Source organism: Talpa occidentalis, unplaced genomic scaffold, assembly GCF_014898055.3.
Source record: "Talpa occidentalis isolate TD23 unplaced genomic scaffold, MPIMG_talOcc4v2.1 talOcc4.7, whole genome shotgun sequence".
NCBI lineage: Eukaryota > Metazoa > Chordata > Mammalia > Eulipotyphla > Talpidae > Talpa > Talpa occidentalis.
In genome coordinates, this window is record NW_023605083.1 from 16,434,773 (window position 1) to 16,454,016 (window position 19,244).

Consider the following 19,244-nt stretch of genomic DNA (forward strand, 5'->3'; position numbering starts at 1 on the left):
AGTAACCTTTTCTCTGAAACCAATATGAACTTAAAAGAAGTTTCCTTAAATTTGTAAGAGTCTTTCCATAGAATTATCATGGTTTAACTTCAGATTTGACAGTTTATAACTTAATAGAAATAACATAATTATTGGTAATGTTTGTTAATATCCAGTCAATTATTTGATTATGAAATACATAAAGTAACTTGTGACTTTTAGTGTTTTCATAGAATACAACTAATTTGTTTCTGCTAAGGAACTCAAAAATCCTTGAATGAAATGAATGTTATTACTGGTTATTTTTCTCAGGATTTATAGATCTTTCTAATTTTAAAAAATCACTAGTCTTCTTCAAGAATACTAATAGCGCTACCTTCCCTCCCCATATGGTTTATTGGTAAATAGTTTACCAGTAGCAGAATTTTAAAATGTAATTTCTGTTGTCACTTTTATCTATAGGGTACTTTATCCTTTTGAAATTCGGATTTTCTGCCTAGTAAGGTGATTAAATGAGTTGTGTGAAAAAAGTAAGAGCATAGACACAATACAACAGCATGTCTATATTCTGGAGATTTTTCTTAACTCTTAAGCAAATTTTGTTTCCCTTTACTTTCATGAACTGTGTTCTGTTCCAGAATTACTTATGTGCCCACAGAACATTTGGAAGACTTCAGAGTAAGCTTGGGACAACAATCTAGAGGAATGATGGCATTGGATATTTTTTCTTCATACACTGGCAGGTAAGTGAAATAGTAAATCTACTACAATGAATGAATGATAGTGTATATTACAAAGAAGAGTTTTGAATCCATAGAGAGGACTAGAACAGTTAAAAAAGACTGAATTGCTCATTCCCTTTTTAAAGATTTTTTAAAACATTTTCCTCTTTTCCCCTAATCACTTATTATCATATAGTGTGGGAAATTTAGAAAAATATATTAAAATTCAAGTCAAGAAATTAAAATAATATTTAATTGTATCACCCACTTTTAAACAGAGTTTGAGAATTTACCCCAGATATGAATATTCTTTCATTAATTTCCTGTACTTAGAATTTATGTGCTATTGTATCATACTTTCTCAAATGCCTTTTCAAATTTTGTTAATTTCTTTTTAACATACATACAGATTTAGAAACAGTTCTAAAGGTTATTTTTAACTCTTTTGGAGAAAGTTGAGTTGAATGTCTTGGTGTATGCATGTTAGGAAACCGAGTATGTGACTTGGGGTTTTTTAAATTTAATTTCTTTTTTTATTTTTTGGTGAAAATGCCTCATTTTTTTTTTATGTAGGTAACATTGGTTTACAACACTGTATATGATTCAGAATGATACATCTTTTAAAGGTTCTTGATATGCAATTTAGTAAGAATCTTAAACACAGGAAAAAGTTTTTCTCCCATAAGAGGGCAGAAACTAGGTTTTGATGATGCTGTCAAAAAGAAATAATGTCATACTGCTTTTCCAGACCATACTGCTTTTCCAGACCATACCGTTTTGCACTCTCAGCTGTGGGTCCTTTTTTTTTTTTTTTTTTTTTTTTTTCAGTTGTATTAGCAACTGAGTGCCAAATTTTTCTCTAAATATGTTGCAGAGTAGAAATAGCTTTGCAGACACTCTAAAATCTTCTGAGATGTGTTCCTCAGAGGATATCAGAACATTCCATAATACCCTCATGCCCAGTGATGCTACAGGCATGGCATTGTTCATATCAGTATCCTCTGCAAATTGTACTTGGCCGTAGTGTGCTGACAGTCTGAGAAAGCTGAAAAATATGCTGTGTGTTTAACAAAGGGAATAAAGTTTTCGTAGAGCCTCATGGATTTTATGGGGATAAGAATATTTACTTCACACTCTAAGCTCAGCCACATCCTGCTCTAGAAATTTAATCTCAGATTTAATCTCCCAAATTGATTATAGCCTCTGGTGCTTCCTGTCAAAATTGCAAAAGCATTTGATCTAAAGTCCCTCTGAAATTTCATTTCAAATAGCTTAATTAAGGAATTTTTCAAAGTAACATCATACTCCTTTTAAGTTTGGGGGGCTTAGAAATACTACAGATTTCTAGAAAGAAAGAGCCACTTTTGACACTATGCTTGTTTTGCCTCCCAACAGAGGAAAGGACAAGATCTGGTTTATCCAATACTGTGACTAGTTCCTGTACTGCAGAAAAAGTATATTTGTTATTAATAAGACAAATTACAAATTATTTCTTTTAATAAAATAAGGTACAAGCTCCATTTTATAGAGGAGAACTCTGCACCAGAGGGAGATTAGGTAATTTGCCCAAGCTCCACAGCTAATAAGTAGCAGTCAGGAGTGGAATGTAATCAGACAGGCTCCATGTTCTTAACCATTGAATCCAAAGAAAGAATGGCTCAAGCCCAGTACAAAAATGTATGTCAACATAGCATAGAAACAGAGTTCAAGGTTTGTACAAAGATGGCCTTAATTCAGATCTTACTTTTACTTTGCTGTGTCACCTTGTACTAGATTTCAACCTGACAACTATATGCATTTGAAAAGATAGTTTATTACTATAATTGGCAGAAATTTTGTTGATACTCAACAGTTGAACATGGATGCAAAGCAGTCCAATTTATTCTTAGCTGAAGGAATGACAGAGGAAGAGAACTGGTTCATTCTGCTCTATGAATCAAACATAGCAGAGTCCCTTAAACTATAAGATGGATGAAGAATAATCAGCACATTTATAGGAGCATATTAAAAGTATTGAAGATTATAGACTACCTTAAAGAGAATGAAGTTCTTATATGAGGGGAGTTAGGATGTTAGTCTCCTCTGGGTTAGGTTTAGTTTTCACCTCTCAATTTTCCATCTTCTGATTAGGGCTTCATTCAGACTATCTACTTCTCAGTCATCTTCTTAACATTGTTTTTTAGATCCCACTTTGAGCTCTTTGTCCTAGTGTCAGATTTACACTCTTAGAACCTTTCCCTTTTCCAGAGCCTCATTCCTCAAATTGCATGTGAAAGGAATTGAAACAACCAACCAATAGACAGGTAGATTTCCTTTTAATAGCTGACAAACAAACATGTAACATTCAGGTCAAAAAAGCAATGAGACAGTCAAGGAGAGCCTGGATATTTGTTTGTCAGGAATGTTGTGCAATACAGTCAAACACAGGTTGATTATTGGGTTAGATGACTTTCTATCTCAGAGTCTAAAGATTATATAATTTGTCAGAGTTTAGTACTCCTATTAGTGGGAATTAATAAAATTTGATCATATTCTTTGTCATATTTGTCAATTTCTGTGAAAATCAAATTAAACATTTATTGAATCAGAAGTTTTATAGCCTTTGCTTTCAAAGACTATACATATATATGTCTCTAGCAATCCAATTTTTAGAAACAGCACAAGGACACACCATAATTATTTTAACCATTTTCTTTTGCCCTTATGATGTTATTTACTGATGCATCAGTACCTTTGGAAAACCAAGATACTTTCTTGATTTTGCGGTTAATTTCTAATTCTATTTGGAGTTCATTACCAGATTGAGGCCACCTTTTTCATGTGTTTTGTATTTGGTAATGTGAATTCCTACAGAAATTCAAAGTGACCTTGAATACAGGTACATTTTAATATACTTCCTATAAAGAGTATTCTGTCTGGCCCTTTTGGATGGGTTGTAGCTGGACAATAGCATTTTTAAAAGTTGTAGGGAAAGTATTGATCTATCCTTAGGAAGAAAATATGTTAAATTCTTTTTTTTTTAAATTTATTTATTGATTGATTGATACATACATACATACAAGCACTGGGTACAGTCAGAAGCGCGGGAGGGTGAGAGAATTCACCAGAGCCAGAGCGGGGAGCAGAGCAGGCAGAAGGACCGAAGTACACTGCTGAGGGGAGCAGCGGGCGGCAGGAGAGGTCTGCGCGCCATGTGGGACCCTCCTCCGGTGGCCGGGGAGCAGCCGGGGAACGAGCCGGCGCTGTAGAGGCCGCGGGCAGCTTCGCAACCCAGCGCTCAACCGCTGCGCCACCGGGGAGGCCCAAGGAAGAAAATATGTTAAATTCTTGCTAACTTCTTTCAGACCAGGGATGGATCAGAGCTGTGCTTGTTTATAATCTATGTGGTAGCTCTAGCTTCTTGCATGACAGGTATTTAAAAAATACTTGTTGAATGATTTTTCTTTAATTTTTTGTATTTTTTCTCCTTTCATTTCTTTTTTCATCAATAAAGAAACAGTATAGACAAGACTCTCAGTGTTCAGCTATTGATAGATTTCCAGAACAAGTTATGGTAGATTGAGTCTAATATATGGTTTTTATTATGCTTTAACAGGTCTTCTTTTCCCTTTAAGTAAAATATTTTACACGTACTGGCCAAACCAAATACACATAAGACAGTCTTGCATGGCTTAGCTAGGATTTTGGAGTCTTACTGTGTAACTCTTTAACAGAGACATTCCAGAACTACCAGAGCGAGAAGAAGGAGAAGGAGAAGAAAGTGAACTACAAAATGCAGCATACAGCAATTGGAATCAGCCCAGACGGTAAGGACTATTTCTGTCTTATGCCAACTCAGTGTTTAAAGATAAGGAGGTGTGTTGCAAGTACTTGATTACATCTTGCTACTATGGCATTGGAAAAATTGTTTCATATTCCTAAATATTTCTTCATATGTACAGTGGAGAAGATAATGTTTATTGCATAGGGTTTGGGAACATAATAGGGACAAATAAAATTAGGGAAAATTATGCATAGAATGTTGGAATGGATAATTTCTGTGGAGTTTGATCTGAGGTATACTATCAAGTATTAATTTGTATTTTCTCTAGCATTTTTAGATGCTTGGTATTTAAGCTTATATATTCAAAATGTGTATAAATAGGCATGTTATTATAGACTATGTTTTTTCTAATTCCTAATTTTTCTAGCACTCATTTCATATATACTAGAAAAGATGATTTTCTTTATTTTTTAAAGATTTATTTATTTATCTCTCTACCCTATCTACCTATCTATTTATTTGTTTGTTTGTTTGTTTGTTTATTTATTTATACAAGCACTGGGTACAGTCAGAAGTGCAGGAGGGTGAGAGACTTCACCAGAGCCAGAGCAGGGAGCAGAACAGGCAGAAGGACTGAAGTACACTGCTGAGGGGAGCAGTGGGCGGGGCAGGAGAGGTCTGCAGGCCATGTGGACCCCTTGCTGGTGGCCAGGGATTGAACCAGCGCTGCAGAAGCTGCGGGCAGCTTTGCAGCCCAGTGCTCAACCGCTGCACCACTGGGGAGGCCCAAGTTGATTTTCTTTAATATGGTCCAGTTTATCATTATATATCACTGAGGCATGTTTTTGTTTCATGCTGAGTAAAATTAAACAAAGTTTAATAGGAATATATGGAGTCCTGATTTTGGACCAAATGCGAGGCCAATGACTTTGTGAATAGCAGGGATGGATAGGAATAAATCCTGCCTTCAAGGAAGTTATCTTTACTTGGGTTAGGCAAGATGTAGTATATACACACACATACACAATGACTAAAGAAAAATACCAAGTATTTTGCATTAGGTGTAAATGGTAAGTAATCTTTCACTAGGTCTAAAAGTGATTATCACATGGTGCCTTGCACTTAGTAAACATTTGATATGTGCACTGCAGTGAGTAAATACATTGCTTAAGTCAAAAACATGTCTTCTTCTATTCAGAAATATATTTCGATGATTTTCCATGCTCACCTATTAACTTGAGACTCCAGCCATCACATGAAACATTTTCTAGATTGAGTGATGTTCAGAGTATGAACAACAATTTATGCTGCCTTCACATAAATAGTATGCATTTCCAGTCAGCTAAAATTACTTTTTGATTTTTGAGTTCTTTAAAAGCCTGACATAAGAAATAAAAGTCTCTCTATATCAATACCTACGTTGAGAAAAAAATATAAGTGTAGATCTGTGGTAAAAAAATGTACTGTAAGATATCAAATTTCTTACTTATTTGAGAATGGAGATAGAAGTAAATTAGATCAAGTTATTTTGCATTTAGTGATCATAGTGATAAATTTGAATTTGTTGGAGGACAGTAATCACAGAGAAAAAAATAAGTTAACCAGTTTTAGTAGTGTTGTGAGAGGGAAAATTGCTTTTAGAAGGCAATATGCAAGGTGTTGGGAGTCACCAAGATACTTTCTAAGATAAATTTCTTAATCTCTGTGAGGTTCCATGTACTTTATCTTGAAAATAGGATTATTAATAGAAACTTTCCAGTTTGGGGAAGGATTCAGTATGATAATGATGGAAGCTTAGTGAAGAATAATTAGGATGGACGCTGAATGGGAAACTGCTAAAATCTTTCTCATAGTAAAACCAAGGTCCCCACTCGCTAAACTCCAGCATCTCATCTGAACCCCATCAATAATGCATGTGATATCCTTAGCATAGTGTCTGATACAGAGTGAGAACACTCAGTGAGACATTGCCTGGTCTTTTTTCATCATCATCACCACTATTATCATTTATAACTAAGCAAATATCATTTATAACAAAGTTTTAAATGCTACATTTGTTATGAAATTTCTTCATGTGAAAGAATCGGGTGTTTATAATTTTATTCTCAGTTTTAACCTTCACAGTAGCCTGAGAGGTGTCTTCAAAGGTGGTATCTACTTTTCAGAGAGAATATATCTGGAGTTGCCAGAAATTTTAAGAAAGAGCCCTGTACTCTAATATAAGTATAAGCATTAAGGTACTTTTGGGGGAAAAGCTCATAAAATTCTATGAAGAAGCTTACCAAAAGAACCACAGATTTTAGTAAATGAGGAACAAGAGTTATAAACATGGTCTACAACATTTGCAATATGATGGGACTTTCATTCCTGCAGCAAAAAAACTACCGAATTTATAGTGATTGTAAATTTTAATATTGTAAACAAACTATTTCTCTTATTTTGCTGGTGGCTTTGTTTATAGAATTAGTATCATACTATATACATCATTGGGCAGCCTCCTTACTTTGGAGATCTGTCAAGTTGTTTAATTAAGATAACATCTAGGAGCCTCCCTGGTGGCGCAGGCGATTGAACACAGCGCTGTGAAGCTGTACACAGCCTTTTCAGTGCCGGTTAGATCCCCGCTGGCTTCAGAGCAAACTACATGGCGAGCAGACCTCTCCTGTCTCGTCCGCTGCTCCCCTCAGCAGTGTATTTCGTCAGTCTGCCTGTTCTGTTCCCTGCTCTGTCTCTGGTGAATCCTCTCACTCTCCCGCGCATCTGCCCTATACCCAGGTTCTTGTAAAAATAAAATAAATCTTAAAAAAAAAAGATAACATCTAATTTATTCAATTTAGCTATTGTATTTCACTTCAATATATGAATATATCCTAATTAATTTCCAGATTGATATTTGCATATTTAACACTTATTTACAGAGATAATAATTATGTGCAGTGAATATATCTATTTCTTTATATTTATGTATGAGACTTATGTATACTTATGTATCTAGGAATGTATCCGAAAGTAGAATTTTGATTCATAGGTAAATGTTTTAATTAATTTATTAGAAGTTGTCAAATAATTTTTAAGATGGTCACACCAATATTTACTTCTCTTCAAATATATGAGAATTACTTTTTCCACACATACCCTTGTTACCATGTCATGATTTTATTTTTAAAATGTTTTTGTGAAATTGATGGATAAATTGGAGGCTTTCTTAATAATCAATGTACAGATATAATAGAGTTGAGTTGGTGGTGTACATAGCTGCTCACTTGTCATCTGAATTGACTTTTATATATTGCTCACATTTTCTCAGTAATCATAACCCTAATTATAATAATATTAAGAAATCTATTGCTTGGGCCTCCCTGGTGGCGCAGCTGTTGAGTGCTGGGCTGCGAAGCTGCCTGCAGCCTCTGCAGCGCTGGTTCAAGCCCCGGCTGCTCCCCGGCCACCAGAGGAGGGTCCCACATGGCGCGCAGACCTCTCCTGCCGCCCGCTGCTCCCCTCAGCAGTGTACTTTGGTCCTTCTGCCTGCTCTGCTCCCCGCTCTGGCTCTGGTGAATTCTCTCACCCTCCCGCGCTTCTAACTGTACCCAGTGCTTGTATAAATAAATAAATAAATCTTTAAAAAAAAAAAAAAAAAAGAAATCTATTGCTTGCTTATTAGGTGTCAAAGCATTGTTTTGCATTTTATGTGTGTTCACAATTTAATTCTCAGTGCAATTTTTTGGTGTAGACTCTTACTAACTCCATTTCACAGCTGTGAAAAATATGGGAGAGATGAAGCTAGGTTGTAATCATATATTTATTCAATAACTAAAGAATAGGCCTTGAATTTGGTTCAGAGCTCCTTCAGTCTGGAGTTCAGATCTCTGTTATTTTTAACCTTTATTTTTCTGAATTTCATTCTTTGAAACATATGTATACGTCCCAAGAAAGGCTGCCATCTTATCACAAAACTAACCCTGAAATGAGCATGTTCTATAACATTTATCTTTTGTAGCCACCCCCCCCCCCAATGTAATATTTACCGTGTTCTGTTCAGTGACTAATGAGTTTTATTCCTCAACATTCTGGTCATTTTGCAAGCTTTGTCTTTGGTTATCTTCTCCGGTGTTTTAGGGAATTACAGAATTTCTTCCAGAGAATGTATTTGAAAACACTGCTATCTGTTCCAAGCCCTATGGAGCATATGGTGCTTTTATCCATGGGTTATCTAACTTCTTAGTGTATCTTACCTTCTTTTAAAATTGGAGCTGGCACCTCCCTGGTGGTGCAGGGGTTAAAGTCAGTTCTGGCAGCAACTGCAGCATGAGTTCCATTGCCAGTCTGGCCAGGGAAGTGACCCACATGACACAGCAGACCTGTCCTGTCTCATCTACTGCTCTCTCAGCATTGTATTTCAGTGGATCCTCCTGTTCTTCCCCCTTCCCCCAACTCTGTCTATGGTGAATCCTCTCACCTCCCTGCCCCCTGTACCTCTGGCCTGCACTCCAGATCTTGTATGCCTAAATAAAAAAGTAATAAATCTTAAAAAAAATAAAATAAAATGTAAAAAACAAAATGGAGCTAATAAGACTATCCAGCTCATAGGGATGGGGATGTCGTGAGAATTAAAGGAAAGTACTTGGAACTTACTCAGGGAAAAATGCTGACCATAAGATAAGTACTTAAGTGTTTGTGGTGACTGTTGATGCTACTTTTAATATTTAAGAAATCATAACCACTTTATAATTTAAACCAATTGCAAGGAACCCTCCAAGATATTTTCTTTTACTCTTTCATTTACTTTTCCCCACTTACCAGATAAAAGTTGAGGAATCCCACCTGTGTATTCTGGATTTTTAAATATTTACATTCAATAGCTAAATTTACTGGCATTACCATTTTACCTGAGGAAATGCTTTAACAAACAAACAAAAAAAAATTGCCTCATCTTTCACAGAATTACTAGAGTGAAGAAAATTATTTTGACTAGTTTAAACTACGCAAATTTTGTAAGATCTTAGTGAGATCCTTTCAAAGTGAATAGTCTCTAAGATTAAGATTTCCAATAAAGAAAAATATTGCTGACCGAGGTAAGGCTGTTTCTCATCATCTGTCTTCATGTAATCAGCTCCCTTTCTCCTCACTCCATCTGTGTTACTCTTGATTCCCAGAATGACCTTACTCCCTCATTTCACAGCAGTTCTGACTCCAACCTTCCTCCCCTCTGGGAGCACCTCAGATTTCAATGTTGATGGCATGTGTGGACCGTACTTTCTTCCATTTAATTAACATTAAATGTCCCTTCCTATAGCATAGACCAGATTGAAGTTTCATTAAGAGATCTCTGCTTGCTGTCTCTGTCTTCTTTAAGTTCCCTTAGCTGCTCCTATATCTAAACCATCACCTGCTAATCACCTTCTTATATCCCATCCTTTTCATGAGACACAAATTTTATTTATAGCTCTTTTAACTATTTACAGTTATTATACATAAAGATGTGTGTTTATTTCATGGGTCAAGGAAGTGCATATAAGGCAGAAGAAGTAACCAGTGCCAAGCCCAAGGTGGGAACAGCAAGAAGATGATGTGGTAGCTGGAATTAAAGTAGGAAAGCAGAGAGCTATGGAGATGAGTTTAGGAGGTAATGGCAAGATTCAGTAATAAAGGGTCTTGTCAACCCTGCTTATGCTGCCCTTCTGCCATGTCTGCCTTAACAAGCAAGAGTTATACAAAAGAAAGCTTCTGACAAATTGTGTACAGAAATGTTTATTTTCTTGATTTTTGGTTGCTGGTCTTATAAGCTATCACCTATTTTGGAATTGCTGAATTGTTGGTTACTTAATGTCCATAATATTAGAGCTCTTGGCAAACATTATATTTACATTGATTTGTCTGTACCCTAGGCTGAAGTATAAGTCCAGTATTTACTTGAAATTAATCAGGTTCAGAAGTACTTTTCTATGTGTTAACCTATATAAAAACATGTAATTCATAAGGTATTTTAAATGATTTTGTTTAATACTGGTAAAACTAATAAATTGAGCAAAATGTATTAGCAGAAATGAACATATATAGCAACATATCCCATTAAAATAAAAAAAAAATGTTATTTAATCATTTGAATCGTTATGTGTGCTAATCACTAGCCTTAGGATGTTTACATTGCTAACATCACTGTCTTCCAACTCCAGAACATTTTTCATCTTGCAGAACTAAAACTGGACCTATTAAATAGTAACTCCTCATACCCTCCTCCTCATATTTTCTAGCAACTACTGTTCTACTTTCTTATTCTATGAAAGTGACTGCTCTACGTACATAATCTAAGTGGAATGATATATAGTGTGTGTCCTTTTTTAGTGTCCTTCATTTAGCAGACTGACTTCACTTAACATAAGTTTCTCAAAGTTAATATTTGTTGTAGCGTGTGCCAGAATTTCCTTTCTTTTTAAGGTCAAATAATATTTCTTTGTATGTATATACCATTTTGTTCATGCATTCATCTGTTCGTGGACTTGGGTTTCTTCTGCCTTTCGACTGTTTTGAATATTTCCATAAATACCACTGTGTACATCTCCTTTCAAAATCTTGCTTTAAATTCTTTGGGATATATACTCAAGAATGAAATTGCAGGTCATATGGTAATTATACTTTCAATTATTTGAGAAACCTCCATTCTGTTTTCCATAGTAGTTGGCATTTTACACAACTACTAGTAGTGTACAAGGGTCCCAGTTTCTCTGCAGTTTCTCCATTTTTCTCCTCACCAACCCTTATTTCCTGTTTTGAGATATTTTTTTTTTTTATAGTAAGCATCCTAATGAGTAAAAGGTGCTGTCTCATTGTGATTTTGATTTGATTTGCATCTCTAATGGTGAGGTTAAGCGCCTTTTCATGTGCTTATGAAGATTTATTTGTATATCTTCATTAAGGCAGTATTCATTCAACTCCTTTGCCCATTTTTCAGTTGAGTTGTTTATTTTTTGTTGCTGAGTTGTAGGGGTTCTCTACATATTCTAGATATTAGTCCCTTAACTAACACATGATTTTCAATTTTTTTTTCCCATTTTGTAAGATGCTGTTCTACTCTATGGATTGTACCTTTTCATGAGCAAAAGTTTTTAATTTTGTTAAAGTTCACAGTTCATCTATTTCTGGTTTTTGTGTCTTTGGTGTCATAGTCCAGAAATCACTGCCAAATCCAGTATCATAAAACTTTTCTCCATATTTTCTTAAAAGTACTTAATTTTCTTTAAATGTTTTATAGGGTTGAACTTTGGCGAGAACCAAGCAAGTCTTTGGGCATCAGCATTGTTGGTGGACGAGGGATGGGGAGTCGTCTAAGCAATGGTGAAGTGATGAGGGGCATTTTCATCAAACATGTTCTTGAAGATAGTCCAGCTGGCAAAAATGGAACCTTGAAACCTGGAGATAGAATAGTAGAGGTACCCTCCAGTGAACTTTCTATGCTAAAATTCTTTACTTGTTTCATTCTCTTTACCAAGGGAATCACTATCTTTATATTGGTTGTCCAACCCAGTGTAATAGTATAAGAGCATTTGTGGTTAAAGCATTTCTTTTTTATTTATTCCATTTCATTCATAAATTTTCCCTTCAGTATTTGGTGATAGATTATATATTTTGAATTAGAGACTGATCTGTTTGAAAGTAAGTTTTTTTTTGGGGGGGAGAGAACATTAGAATTATTTCAAAGTATATACAACTGCACTACATGTGTACAATGTGGCTGAGTTCTCTAATTAGATGTAATTTCAAGAAATTCTTATTTTAGGTAAACTATATTGGGGAGAATTTTTCCAAATGAAATTTTTGGTAAAATCTTTTATGCTAAGACCCTGATTAACTATCATATAAATACTTTCCCCATCATCAAAATTCAGATTTTCCTTCTTCTCAGTGCTGTGCCCATTCATTACTGAGGACTGTGTGTATGCATGCATGTGTGTATGTGTGTGCACATGCATGTGTCCATGTACATATGTGTTTATATATTCACATGTTATTTGTTATGTACAAGAGAAAGGTGTTTGATTAAATTTTCACTGTCCCTAAATTCAAAGAAAAGTTTAATTATTTTAAATAGACTTTTATGTCTTGAGTCACTCTCTCATTTTTTCAACAAGTATTCCTGGAGCAGCTGTTGCTTTCCTGGTGCTATAACAGGCTCTGAGCTTCCCACAGTGAGTAAGGCGCCATGCCTGCCTGTCAAGTGGGACAGACTTGACAAGTAATCAGGTCACTTCAGAGCAGTGTGATAAATTTTTGATCAGGACAAGAAGAGTTTTAGTTAAGAGGGTAGAAGAAGGGGTATACGACCCCTTTTTGAGTTGTCAGGATTTAATTGATTGAGTAGACTGAGACAACTTGCAAATAAAAACCGATTGCTTTATTGCTATAATGTCCAATATATTTTATTTTATATAAATAATTGTTTTTCATTTTCTAAATCTATGACATACACATTAAAATGCCTTAATTTTGTATAAGAATATTATAGTACTTCATAACTTTAAAATGAGTACTATGGATATTTATTTATTCTTATATTGGTTTTATAGTCCCTGGGAACTAAAGAAGGGAAAAGATTGAGATTTGAGAGAGAGCAAAGGCCACATCTGTTATTTTTCCTTGTGATTATTTATAAGGAAGAATGATGAGATTTCTCTCTTTATAAGGAAGAATGAGATTACTCTCTTTTTTCTGTATCCTTACCTTTCATTAGATGATAACTTAGACTCTGTAAAATACTCTATAATACAATCTAAAATATCCAACTTCAGATTATCAAAAGGCAATTTATTTTATGGTTACTTCACTATTAAATGTCTTTGACCTAGTAGAAAAATAAGAAATATTTATAATTACTTCTATAGATGATTGATCATTGTTTGCACAAGAGTTTAAATGTTTTAAGATAGCTAAAGCATTCCTTTCAGATTAAAAAGACTGGGAGTTTTGTGTGTTGAAAAATACTTCATGCCATTTAGTAGTGGTTTGTTGAGTGTCATGTGCAGGGACTTTTTTTTACTATATTATTTTTCGAGATGGTGTTAGTTTACTACACTTTTTAGTAAATAAGAAAGCCTTAGGCCTCTATTATACTGGAAATTATAAAACATATCCCTGTTAAGAGTTTCTAAAAATGTGCATAGACTAGATGAATAGAGACCTACAAACGAATCCATTCCAATTCTTTGGACTTGAGTAAGTTGTTTAATTTTCCTATTAATGCCCAACTAAAGACATGGAAATTAACTCTTACTCTATAAAAAGTTAGGAGGCATTTTTAATATGCCCTGAAAGAGATTTTTCTATCATCCAACTATCAGCCTGAGGGATGTTTCAGTTATGTATATCATTCCTTTAAAGGTGCAGAGATCTAATAATTTTATTTTCCAGAATTGTGACCTCTGATTTTGCAGTTTTGTTAAATGTACAGTATTGTGGTGATTGGACATAATAACAATATCTTCTGGTTTTCTGGCAGGATTAACATTTGGACTTTCAACCTATTTTCCTTCCTATTCATAACCAACCTGGCAATCCATGGTCAATATAAAGTTGTAAATGACTTTTATTTTCCAGCTGCTCTATGAGAATTGCTAACAAACAAGTACAGTTTCTTGGCTTCCAGATCCTGTCATCTCTACTGTTAAGATTCTTTTACAAAACTAACCTTACCATAAATAACCTGACTTTTGTGAAGATCAGGATTTTGTTTTTAACTTTCAACTTCCCAATTGGAGAGCAATATACAAAGCATCACCTACCTACTTCTCAAACCATTCTATAATAAATTGGAAGAAAAATTTTTAGTGACTTTCATCACAATAAAATCCTATTAGGCAATTCCTTTATATAATTTATTTAATGGCATGCTGATTTATTAATTTAAAGGAAAAATTGAGTAGAATATGGAGAGCTGAAGAAGCACCTCATCCCCATTGATCGTTATTTCATTTTGTTACTGGAGACAAAGATCTGTGTCCAAAGAAATGGATTGCACATCTGCTGAGCAGATAAAATTTCTAGAGTCTCATAAGTGGACTCAATTATTTTTCCTTCTGAAGTAGATTTTCCAGGAACCTCACCTAGGGTCCTCAAAACTGCAGAACCACAATTATTCTGTTGTTCTATAGCTTCTTGAAATGTTAAGCTAAGGCCTTCCATTGCAGGTGGATGGAATGGACCTCAGAGATGCAAGCCATGAACAAGCTGTGGAAGCCATTCGGAAAGCAGGCAACCCTGTAGTCTTTATGGTACAGAGCATTATAAACAGACAAAGGGTAAGCGAACACAAAGGGCAAGGTAGGCATATCCAGTGTTCAACTTGGAATCTAATGTATCAGTGGCCAAGTTGTCTGTATGAAAAAAGATACTGAGTCTTTAAATCACAGAAGACTGCTAAAAATTGGTTTTGCTTATTTTTAAAAACTCAGTTATCCTGAAAATCACTATCATGTTCAAATACTCTTGAAATGAGTTGAAAATACACAGAAGTAGAATTCTTTGATAGCCAAATATGGATAATTATTAGTGTTCACTATAATCACAGACTATGTAATTCATTAAGAGGAATTAAGTTATTAATCCCTCATTTCTCCAGGAGCACCTTTCAAGGCAAATAAATTATTTACATTTCCTTTGTAAATGTAGTCTTTAGAACAAATTCCAAGGTTATACAATCTTGTGATCACCTGTGAATAATCTTTAGTGTATTTGTCTATCCCACTGTACATTAAATTTTCACATGGCAGATTTTGTTTAAACTGTTCATATACTGGTGATTTCATGATTGCTGTTTCCCAGCCACCCTCTATAGCTCTCCATCTTATACAGCCCTTACTGGACAGAAACCTGCTAACCTTTTTTATCATCAGTCATGACAAGTAAATAGCTTTAAATATATTTTAGGAGGTATAAGCACATTTAATGCATGTTGTTGATATAAAATATACTAAGTGAGTTTTGTGTATTCGAAATCTTTAATGATACTAGTGATGAAAAATTTAAGCCAAGTTAAAAATTATTTTTTCTATTTTTTTTTTGTCTCAGTGGGAAACATTTTCATATGTAGCAGTTCTTAAGTGTATTTGGGCCACATGCCTTGGAAAGGTCTTCAGAAACATACATATTCAGCGAAATTTATATACCATTTCAGGTGTTTCTTAAATCTCCTGTAACTTATAGTGATTTCTACTTCTGGATTTAAGAAACTTGTTATATTGATTCCCTTTGCAGTATTTGTTTAGTAGCTTTCAGGGTTGGTTATCCTTAAAAAGAAAATGTCAGCATATTTGAGGGAAGTTAAAATAGAACAAAAAATAATTTTATGCATACAGTACATATTTTAGCATTTAAATTGAGAATTTAATATGTTGATGCTCAAATAATGGGAGAAAGTAGCAAATAGTTCTGTAAAAGAGACAAGTGGAGTACAGAGAAACCAGATTTACCCATTGGTCCTTTCTTTTGTTGTCAAGACAGGTGTAGCTCTGGTTTGATCCACTATAAGAAATGAAGTTAGAAGTTCTTAGTGTAAACAGTTATCATCACATCTGCAGTTTTTAATCGTTCAGTTGTTTATTGTTAGGTAATAATTACTTATGCAGATGAGAAAATCTGCAAATAGGATGGCTACATCATAGTGCATTCATTTCAAGTGCTATTCACTTTGTTTAAATAACTACAAATCTTCTACTTTTGTTTGCATTTATTGTTTTAAACATAGACACTGCTTGATAGTGTTGATATGTGGCTATTTAAATGAAAACTTGTGTGTGTGTGAGTGGAATACTTTTTGTTTTATTTTATATCATTAAGGACAATATTGTAAACTGCTGAAAAGGGTCCTCACTATTACATTTAAAAACTTAAACTATAAACATTCCTTACAATGCCAGTCATGGTTTCTGATGAGTCAGAAGACATTTTCTCATACACCTAGAAAATATTCCTATTTTACTATGTGAGGCATAATGATGCCTGATGTTAGTGCAATTATCCCTGTACAAGTCTTGCTTACAATGCCATGACTAGTCACGTTATATCTGACAGGATTTAAGAAAGCCACTTTGCATATATATTATTTTTTTAAAGATTTATTTATTTTTATACAAGAATTGGGATACAGGCCAGAGATGCTCGAGAGGGTGAGAGAATTCACCAGAGACAGAGTGGGGAATAGAACAGGCAGACGGACCAAAGAATACTGCTGAGGGGAGTAGCAGGCAAGACAGGAGAGGTCTGTCTCGCCATGTGGGTTTCTCCCTGGCTGGCAAGGAATCGAACTCATGCTGCAGTGGCTGCGCATTGCTTCATAGGTTGCGTCTTGACCCCTGTGCCACCAGGGAGGCCCTGCATATATATTATTTTAAGAAAAAGGAATTTGAGAAATGGCAGGTCATGGAGGGACTCTGATTTATCCCTTCTACTCTGAAGCAGCTCCTATACCTGCAGGAAAGAAATGTCCTGGTCTCCAAAGATGGAGGGACATCGAGAGGAATCTAAATGAACAGACCTTGCTAGATTTCCTCTAATTCAATATCTTTAGCTTAGAGGAGTAGAGAAAATTTCCCCAAGCCCCACTTGTTCTACTTGGACTGGTCTAGCAATCAAATTAACATCAGATAGGTTAGAGGGAGAAAATAATTAATGTGTGTGTAGAATGTACAAGGATGTAGATTTTAAAGCAAATAGGGTAAAATGAGGGTATGTCTCCTGAGCTAAGGAATGGAAAAGGAATATGGGACTTCAAAGAGAAAAGAGGGACACTCACATTATAAGGAGGGGGTGACTCAAGTATTCTGTAATTAGATGTTTGCCCTGTTACGTGGTTTTCTTAGAAAGTTTAATTCTGATAAAAGTTCTAAATGTAGGTATTACCTAGATTTAATGGAGTGGTGAAAGTTTTCTTGAACCCTCAGTTGACCTCAACTCAAAATCCATATACCACAGTGACATGTTCTGGGAAAGCTTGCTTTGAGCGTCTTAAGAAAGTCCTATCCTTCAAGCGCCTTTTTGTCCAGTATTCTCCATAGCTGTCCACTTTATCAAATCTATTATAAAAAACACTCTGGTTTATATAATTTATTTCACATCTCCATCTCCTTATAAAGGCTCCCATATCACATAAAACAAATAAGTATACGTGTTTTGCTTTTTTTTTTTTTTAACCTGTTTTTTGTTACAGAAATATGGCCAGTAACCTTAGATGGATAGAGAAATACATTTTCCTTCCTCTACGTGATACATTTTGTTTTGGGAAACTGCAATTAATTTTGCATTAAAAATGATGTAGATTTTGTTTTCAGTTATTTACATAACTATGGAAATAATCATGTCCACAGTAACCTAAGTGAAAAAAAATCACAAATACTTAGTTTCTTAAGAGTCATTTTTTTATCTGTGAATCTAACGATGATTCTAGAAAATCACTTGTATGTAGTCTAAAAAGTCGTTTAGTCCTTTTGGCTCTCAGGCTGTTCAAAAAATCAGAACTACCAGAACTAGCCCTGATAATTACACCAGCATGATGCTTTACAGAATTTATTCTGACCATGTAGTCAATTAAAGGGTGGGCCCAATTAATATGGGCCAGAGAATGTTTTTGTCTTCTCTGTACTTCTCAGTTAATAACATTTCTATTTTTATCAGCTCTTAGGACTATAAACAGAAGTTTTCCCTCTGATTTTAAAAATAAGAAACAGACTGTTTCTATAAATCTTTCCCTAATAATATATGGTCATCTACCATTTCATTTGCTATGCTCATGCTGTACCCTTTGATACCCTCCTATTAGGACCAAATTCTGATCCTTTAAGAACTACATATTAAAAAAGCAAAGGAAAATGAAAAACTATTGTTCCATAAGTATTTCATTTATGGTATTGTTTCATGTTGTTACATATAATGGAAGCAGAAAACCTAAGCATTCCATGTATATGAATTAGAAATAATCGCTACCTTCCTTAGCGTTGAGTTATTTTGCCCAGGATATGTTTTTAATCTCTGCTGAGTCATTTATTCCTTAATAAATGGTCATATTTTTATGTATTTTTGATCTTCTCTTTTGTAAAGCAGGAGTTGACATTTTAAGTTGAAGCAAGAAGAAAATTGAGATGAGCAGAAATGTCATAGTGCCCATTTCTTTTTCCTATCTTCCCTCTGTAGGAAAAACATTGCAAGAAGAGCAGATTGAAAGGGTAATGTGGCATAAGCTTTAGTACAGACATACTGAGTGAGGAGAGAGGCTTTCCAGAGTGTTCTCTCATACAGGGTGGTGTCACATGATAACCTCTCCCTACTCTTGATGCTTGCCAGTAGGACTTTTTTATAGAGAGAAGTAACACAAACATTTAATTGGAGCCAACGTGAATTTTAAATGTCTGCAATTCCCCAAAAAGTTGCAGTCAATAAAATAAAAAGATAGTGTGTGTGAAAGGGAGAATTTATTGTGCTAAGGAAATTACTTTTTTAACTAAGAAAATGATTAATTTTATGTGGCAGCTATCCTGCCTTTAATATGTATATTCAACTCCAGCAGTCTTAGCTTAGGATAAGCTACAAAATCAATGAGAAATATACTAAGGAAGGACTTGAGATATTACGCAAAGCCTCATAAATTCCCCAATAATATGGGAACAATTATAGAAAATTAAAATAAAAACAACAGCATGAATCTCTGCCCTCTACAGAAAGTGGGCAGAAATAGAAAACACTACTGTAGAGGGGTTCTTTTCTTTAAAAATTGCTGGATCACTTTTTAAATTAAAATC

General features: G+C 34.7%; 1 protein-coding gene across 6 annotated transcripts in view; it reads left to right on the forward strand.

The window, feature by feature from the left end:
- The window catches only part of MPDZ (multiple PDZ domain crumbs cell polarity complex component), a 175,962-nt gene that overhangs the window by 122,429 nt on the left and 34,289 nt on the right, over positions 1–19,244 (forward strand). For 5 of the 6 annotated variants that reach the window (XM_037492286.2, XM_054688743.1, XM_054688742.1 and 2 more), the window contains 4 exons: positions 618–722; positions 4,415–4,507; positions 11,714–11,891; positions 14,643–14,753. In XM_037492286.2, coding sequence (XP_037348183.2) covers positions 618–722; positions 4,415–4,507; positions 11,714–11,891; positions 14,643–14,753 — 487 coding nt within the window. The remainder of the gene's footprint in view (positions 1–617; positions 723–4,414; positions 4,508–11,713; positions 11,892–14,642; positions 14,754–19,244) is intronic. The other variant, XM_054688745.1, reaches the window with a different exon arrangement.